Source organism: Salmo salar, chromosome 03, assembly GCF_965601325.2.
Source record: "Salmo salar chromosome 03, fSalSal1, whole genome shotgun sequence".
NCBI lineage: Eukaryota > Metazoa > Chordata > Actinopteri > Salmoniformes > Salmonidae > Salmo > Salmo salar.
The window spans coordinates 43,463,427-43,471,709 of NC_138293.1; the positions used below are offsets into that span (position 1 = coordinate 43,463,427).

At 39.6% G+C, this 8,283-nt stretch overlaps 1 protein-coding gene across 1 annotated transcript; it reads left to right on the forward strand.

The window, feature by feature from the left end:
• Positions 1-3,078: 3,078 nt before the first annotated feature.
• LOC100286404 (Krueppel-like factor 2) lies at positions 3,079-5,390 on the forward strand. Its single transcript, NM_001146353.1, has 3 exons — positions 3,079-3,277; positions 3,383-4,370; positions 4,531-5,390. The coding sequence occupies exons 1-3, from the start codon at positions 3,209-3,211 to the stop codon at positions 4,704-4,706; spliced, it is 1,233 nt and encodes a 410-aa protein (NP_001139825.1). The 5' UTR covers positions 3,079-3,208; the 3' UTR covers positions 4,707-5,390.
• The last annotated feature ends 2,893 nt before the right edge of the window (positions 5,391-8,283 follow it).

An 8,283-nucleotide genomic window follows, 5' to 3' on the forward strand; every position in this document is an offset into this window, starting at 1 on the left:
ATGTCTGCAGTTTTCAGTTTGGCTATTTCTTTCAGGTGTATAGTCAATAAATAAATCTCTTTGCCAAAATTAGTCCTCCCTCCCATGCATTATTCGACAAGTAGTTGTTCTGAAATGTTTATCGCTTGCCAACATTTTACTCCCTCTTCTATGTTTAATATAACACACATACATTAATTATTAATTTGGTTGCCTATCCTGACGTGAAGTTTGTTCTATAGAAAGTATTTGACTCTGATGTGTGCCACAGAAAGTATTTGACTTTAGCCACAAAATAAGGAAATTAGAAGGTGGGAGGGGGTGGATTTCAGAAAGGCCATTTTCTTGCCTGCCGAAATCCCCCACTTCTATCTTGGGACTGCAAGGCCTCGCACACTTCAGAATCATTTTGGCGACCTATCATGCCCTCTGATGTGTGCCACTGGAAGTATTAGACTCTAGTCATAAAAGGAAGTGGTTATTTCAGCAATAATAGTTTTCAGAGCCCTCTACTATTCTCACTACCCATTCCTCAATCCCCCATCCCATCTTGCTTTTCCCTCTTATGGATTTTCCTTAATTTTTTTTTACACTTTTTCTGTTTTAGTTTTTAAGAATGTAGGTAGAGTAGTAATAATAAAATAATAAGAATAATAAATCCAAAAATTGTACTCTGTGCGAAAAACAAAGTTAAAATATATACATCAACATGAGTAAACTGTTATAATAATAGAAAAAATAAGAACTTATCTCTTATCTCTTTTCCTACATCAGATATGCAGGTGACATTTCCACCTGGATGACAGCACCTAATCAGCAAGACGGAGATGCTCTTCATCCGAGGGAATGCCTCAGATGTCAGATAATCCGAGATGATAACATGTAACTTACATTCCAACCCTAACCTGAACGTTCTGCTTCTTCCTCCACACCATCCATCGATGCCCCCAAGATGCTAAATCAGAGCCTTGTCAGCTCCAGTTTTGACTACTTCAACCCACACCCTGTTGGAATCCCTGCATTCTCAGATTCCCCACTGTTATTAATCTATATATTGCAATAAATAAAGTGTTTCAAAATGCTGTACTTTTATTAACATATATGTTCAGATCATTCCTGAGAGAGAAGGGGTGTTATATCTCCAGGTGGGTGTGGTAATTCCTCACCCATGCCACACCCACACTCCAGGTGGGTGTGGTAATTCCTCACCCATGCCAACAAATGTTACTTCTTGTGGGGTCTTTGCCTTGAAGGTAAGTATAAGAGTATAAGTAATGTACATTTAACCTACTGAAAGTATACTGACTACAAGGCAAAACAGAACTGTCAAATTATATTATAGCTGTGTCGTTGTATACTTGCGAATTAGAATCTTAAGTGTAACATAATTTTGTTGCGGAAAACTGAAATGCCCATCAAATTTCTCTCCCAGTTTGCTGAATGTGTTCTGAAGGAGGAGTCAATTGTCTTTTCAAATACGGACAAAGATGTTATCATAAGAGAAGAAATAGCAGTCACTCTCCTCAAACACTGGTATGTTCAATTTCTAATTTAATATAATTGTAGATTAAAAAAAACATTTATATGGATCTTTCAAGGTTATCTTTGATCCAACTTCTGACTCGATGGCCACTAAAACACATGTATTTAAACAATTATGTTACAAGAAAGCTATACTATTCCCTTGTTCCCTGTTCGCTCAGAAAAATGGCCTTTCTGAAACCCACCTTCTAATTTCCTTATTTTGTGGCTAAAGTAAAATAGTTTCTGTGGCACACAGAGTCAAATACTTTATATAGAACAAACTTCACGTCAGGATAGGCAACCAAATTAATAATTCATGTATGTGTGTTATATTAAACATAGAAGAGGGAGTTAAATGTAGGCAAGCAAAAAAACATTTCAGAACAACTACTAGTCGAATAAGACATGGGAAAGTGGCTAATTTTGGCAAAGAAAACTGCAGACATTACTAGTGCCTCCCCCGCGATCAAACCGACATAAAAAATGAAATGAAACGCAGCCTAACGTGATCAGAAATCTCAACTAGCAAGCAAGTCGCAGCAATGAATAATTGAGTCTGGCAGGGGGGAGCTTTTCACTTCGGCTGCGTCATCATTGTGGAGGTAGGTTCCCCAGAGCTTTATATGCTCGCCTGAAAGGCAGAGTGGGGAGAGAGACAGACAGCAACCCAATTAAATCCAACCAAATCATGAGAAAACAAAAAGATAATTATTTCCAATGTTTCAAGTAATTAACAAAAAAAGAGCAAACTAGAATGCTATTTGGCCCTAAACAGAGAGTACACAGTTGCAGAATACCTGACCACTGTGACTGACCCAAACTTAAGGAAAGCTTTGATTATGTACAGACTCAGTGAGCATAGCCTTGCTATTGAGAAAGGGAAGACCTGGGAAGACGTGGGAAGACCTGGCTCTCAAGAAAATATAGGCTATGTGCACACTGCCCACAAAATGAGGTGGAAACTGAGCTGCACTTCCTAACCTCCTGCCAAATGTATGACCATATTGGAGACACATATTTCCCTCAGATTACACAGATCCACAAAGAATTTGAAAACAAACCCGATTTTGATAAACTCCCATATCTACTGGGTGAAATACCACAGTGTGCCATCACAGCAGCAATATGTGTGACCTTTGACCACAAGGGCAACAAACAACATTGTAAAATACAACCCATATTTATGTTTATTTATTTTCCCTTTTGTACTTTAACTATTTGCACATCTTTACAACACTGTATATATACATAATATGACATTTGTAATGTCTTTATTATTTTGGAACGTCTGTGAGTGTAATGTTTACTGTCCATTTTATTGTTTATTTCACTTTTGTATATTATCTACTTCACTTGCTTTGGCAATGTTAACATATGTTTCCCATGCCAATAAAGTGCCTTGAATTGAATTGACAGAGCGCATTAACTTAGCTCTTTGGAGGACTGCTTTATATACCGGAGCTAAATTTACCATCATCCTGAACGTATTTCCTCGGCTGCGCACAATTGGTCCAGCTACTCGGCTATCATATTTATAAGCTTGGAGAACCTCCTACTACCATTCAAACTTGCTCATGATTTTGAAGCGCAACTTTGGAAGAGCAACAGTTAGATAGAACGCACTGATTCTGGTGCGAGGTGAGCGCAAAAGGGCACTCACTCACTGAATCAATTTTGGCATAAAATACAGTCTAATCTTTTTAAAATGTCTTTATCCCGGGTGATTTTGCCATCCATCTCGACATTTGCAAACCAAACCAAAAGTTGTGAACATGTAAGTAAGCCTACAGACCTCTAAAACGTTTATGTTCATAGCCTTCTGTTTGAGATTCAGCTGTGTGTTTTATGTCTAATGCCGTAATCCTCTTGGTTGTTGCAGAAGTGGAAAAGCGAGATAGACAAACCCATTTATTCCAGCTGCTCCATGCTTGATATAGTACAGAACATGGACTGTCCCAGTATCGGGAGAAAGGACGACGGGGATCTTTGCAATTACTTAGATCTGGATTTTATTCTGGCCAACACCACTGGCTCAGACAGCATGACTACCGCTGCGCTGGGAGCAGGTTTAGCGGAGTATTATATGTCCTCGGCGGATCATCCAGGCAACCTGTTCACCACCGAGAACCCCATGCCATCCTACCCGTCCAGTGAGCACAGCTCCCCGCCTCCCCCCTACAGCACCAGCCTGATGGCGGAGCTTCTCAGGTACGAGGAGGAGAACAACGTGGTCGGTATTACGCGCAACACCTCCAGCATCCAAGGAAGGTTGTATGTGAACTCTGCGCCGTTTCCAGGACAGGACATTTTAGATAACATCAAAGTGGAACCTTCCATGGATGGTTATGGACCTGTTATGGGCATGGTTCCCCAGAGGTGTCCGAAAATCAAGCAAGAGGGCAACGTGCCGTGCATGATGTCCTTCGAGCAGCCGAGAGTAGCCATCTCCCCGCGGGCAGCCAGAAACATGACGCCACCGCTCAGCCCCAACGATCAGGGGAGCTCCGAGTGCCCCCAGCAGGACCCGATGTGTCACTCCATGAGATTCCCACATAACTACCACTCCTCAGCGACGTACCCACACCACCACCCCGAGGCGCCTCAAGCCACCCAGATGCAGATTGGACCATACCAAGGTGCTCACCAGTTCGGAGTGTACGAGGAGGGACTCAGCATGCAACTGAACACACAGAGGGTACTGCTGACGCCCCCATCTTCTCCGCTGGAGCTGCTGGAGTCCAAACCAAAGAGAGGTCGCCGCACCTGGCCACGGAAGCGTACGGCGACACACACCTGCACATTCGCTGGGTGCGGAAAGACCTACACCAAGAGCTCGCATTTGAAGGCGCATCACAGAACGCACACTGGTAAGATAAATATCTTTGCTTTTTTAGCACATTATGCACCATAACATGTAACATTACACACCATTACGCGGCACCGTATAATATTACAGGGCCATATTCTTGGAGAATAACTGTAGGCCTACTCAAGAGAGCTTATGCTTCTTTTGTTCTGTCTCCCCAGGTGAAAAGCCATACAACTGTGGCTGGGAAGGTTGCGGCTGGAAATTCGCTCGCTCCGACGAACTGACCCGCCATTTCCGCAAACACACCGGTCACCGGCCCTTCCAGTGCCACCTGTGTGATCGTGCCTTCTCCCGGTCCGACCACCTCGCGCTTCACATGAAGAGACATCTGTGATGTGATTGATGTACACGATGACTGATTGGGGGTTATTAAGGGGTGCTCTTCGTACCTCTTTTGATTAGGCCTATCGGTCTTTTTATTTAAATATTTAAACATGACATTTTTTTATACATAAATATATTGAAAACATGTTGTGCTATTATTTTGTAATAATGTAGCTGGTACTACCGTGGTTATATTTGTTATATTAAAGCTTTATAACGCTTGGTAGGGTGTTTGTTTTTGAGTAAACAGTCCTATGTGGGGCTGGCCCTGTACTTCTTTTCTTTCCTTTACAAAACTGGAGTGCTGTGTTTGACACAAGTGCCTTTCTGTTATGCTGACTGTGTGCTATTGTAAACACCATCTATGGCAAAACTACAAGGCCACCAAAATAATGAAACAAGTTTACTTAGTCTGCTATGAAAGACAATGTTTTGTTGTTTAAACTGCCTGAATGTTTTTTTGGAATGGCCCAAATTCTGTAACTTGCCTTTACACTCAACTGTGTTCTATTTTCATGGAAATCTTACTTTTGGATGAAATTGTATGGCTTGAGTGCAAACAGACAGGTCCAGCCTCTTTGTACACTACCAGGGCTAGATGTCCTGTGTATGATTATTTTTTTACTGAAGTCTATATGCATTTTATACTGTAAATTGTGTTTATATTGTAAATATTAAAATACATTGAAATATATTCTTTATTTGTATTACATCCTTGATTGACATCTCAATGTGTGCAATTATGCATTTAACCGCATAGTCAAAGACTTTCCTTTTTCTGAGAAAGTTGTTCACACATTATATTATAGCTTAGTGAACCACATCCACCCCATAATATGGGCTTTATATTTAGACTATAAATAGATGCTGAAGAACAGACCTAAGATCCTACAGACAATCTATTACACAGTCCATTAGACTATAAGCGTACACACAGTGCTACTCTATATACCCCCTCTCAACCTCGAAGACTTTGGTTCAATTGAAACAATGATATTTTCCAGCTGTTAGTCAGCCAAGGCCAGCCTCTTGTGGGTTAAGCCTATAAATACAAACATTACATTTCCATAATTACAGAGAGAGAGAGTGGCTGGGCTGACATCTGGACAGGACAAGACAGGGGGCACTGCACAACACAGCAGTCCCAAATGGCACTATATTTCCAACAAAGTATATATTTTTTTTATGGAATAGGGTGCCATTTGGGACGCATATGTTTCTGATGGCTAAATTATACATGGACATCAAAAGGTCTTACAATGAACTAATACTGAAATTATACATATGGGGCAGGTTTCCTGAACTGAGATTAAGCCTCCTGGACTAAAACACACTTTCAATGGAGACTCTCCATTAAGCATGGTACTAGGCTTAATCTGTTCCTGGGAAACTGGTCCATGGAGTAGTAGATTACAGTTTAAAACATTCTTGGCAGATAAAGATAATATATTATGAGTGTACTTCCATTTATAAAACATTTGACGTTGACAGGGTTTCTGGCGTGAACTTAACTGTGGACTTTACTAAAAGAAGCCAACGACCATCACCACCAAAGACAGAGGGAGGAAAATGAAAAGACTATAATACAGTTTATCACACTCATAGAGTCGAGGTCACACAAGTTTGTCAGAAATACAGTTGGTTTCACTTACTATAAAAGTTAAATGAGCTCCAATAAAACCACACCTCCCATTATAAGTGGCACCACTCTGTCCCTGAAGGAGACACTTTTTAATACAACCCACTATGCTGATTAATCAAAGAAATATGTATGGTACTGTACAGGACGGATAGGAACAGACAGCTGCACCTAGTACATCTCACTCAATACCTCTGCATTTACATTGTGTATACGTCTCATACACTGAATTTACATACAGTAGGTTGTCAAGTTCAACGTTATTTTCATTTTTTTCTATTAAGTCCATTTTGGAGAGGATTTTACCATTTGCAAAAGAACAAGGCCCATCATAGTCTTTTAGTTCAATCTACCAACATCTTGTTAGAATACATCAAGTTAAAAAAATAAAAAATAAAACAGAAGTAAAAGTCAGGCCAAAAATAACTACTTGAGCTGTGAAATGCAAATCTAACATTCTCATTTCACTTTTCTGTTCCTGTGAAAGTGACTTGTACCACAGAGAGAGAGACAGAGAGACAGAGAGAGAGAGAGAGAGAGAGAGAGAGAGAGAGAAAAAGAGAGAGAATAGACCTAAGACACTACCATTTCTTGGAATGTTATGTGAATTGTATTTATATTAAATGATACAAAGAGGATTACAAATATTTTGAGAAAAATCCCAAATTTTGAAGGAATATTTATAATCATATACATTATAATATATTGTTACACATGAAATTAGCCATTTTGGTTGTGGATAAATAAGACATTGTAGCACATTTATTACATATTCATGTACATTATTTTTGCTTTTGTGTGACCAACACAATACACCTTCAGGCCAACACTGGAGAAATGTGCTGCAGCACATAGTGGAATATACACACATTGTGGCTTTGTCCCAAATGGCACCCTATTCCCTATATAATGCACTACTTTTAACCAGGGAGCATAGGGAATAGGGTGCCATTTGAGACATAATATAAGAGTTACTTGGATAAACACACAAATAACCCTCATCGTCAATGAATACAACAATACCATTTTACATGGACGCTTTATAAGGCATTAGGACCCCACGTCCTCGCACCAAGTAGTGGCCATGATCCAACTGGTGCTTATGAGTGTTGCAAGGCAGGATTAATCGAACTGTGACCAGTGTCAAATTCATTACTGCACAAATTAGCTAAATGTTTTGCAACGGAAAACAAAATTGATTGTTTCTTATTGGGTAAGCCTCCCTGTTTCAGTCTGTTTTCTTCTCTTTGGTGCCTACTCAATACAATCCAGCTGCAAATGGAAGGCTATTGCATGGTAAAGTGAAGGGAATACATGAATCTTGTATGTGCTGTCGGTCTGCAAAGAACTACAACATGATGATGTAACAGATATCCATATGAATTCGATGTTGTCCTTTCGGTTTCTTTCATTTCCCTTCATACAACATTAAAGAATAAAAAGAAAACGAATGCCATCACTATTTGCTGGTAGTTTGATGACACTTTGCCATGATATTGATAATAATACAAATGTTGCATTCCTTCAATTAAAAAATAAAAAGGGCCAAAAATATATAATTAAAGTAATTAAAAAGTTGTTAAGGGGTTAAACCTATGCTGTACTAATACACTTGCATAGCTTAAATAAGAGTATATGTATGTATATATAACCTTTTAGATGAAACTGTAGGAAAACAAAAACAGTCCTAATGCCCTACTAGTTGAATACGTCCTCCACAACAGATGAACCAAATAAACACTTCAATCAGCCTACTAAAGGCATAAGAGTTTAGCATGAAGAAATCAAAAAGGAAATCCATATCACTCAAAATGTTCTTGAAGCTCTGGTGAAAGGCCACTACCCTTATTCTTCAAGTCAGATGAGGTGGGTTTTGACCTTGTCATTTTTCTGTTCCAATAAAAGGATGTAAGGCAATGAAGTAGAAAACCCCTAACATTAACAAATA

Coding starts and splice junctions, on each gene's coding strand:
- LOC100286404 (NM_001146353.1), top strand. CDS start 3,209: ATGTCTTTATCCCGGGTGATTTTGCCATCCATCTCGACATTTGCAAAC. Junction 3,278..3,382: donor AAACCAAAAGTTGTGAACAT/GTAAGTAAGCCT, acceptor TGGTTGTTGCAG/AAGTGGAAAAGCGAGATAGA. Junction 4,371..4,530: donor GCATCACAGAACGCACACTG/GTAAGATAAATA, acceptor CTGTCTCCCCAG/GTGAAAAGCCATACAACTGT.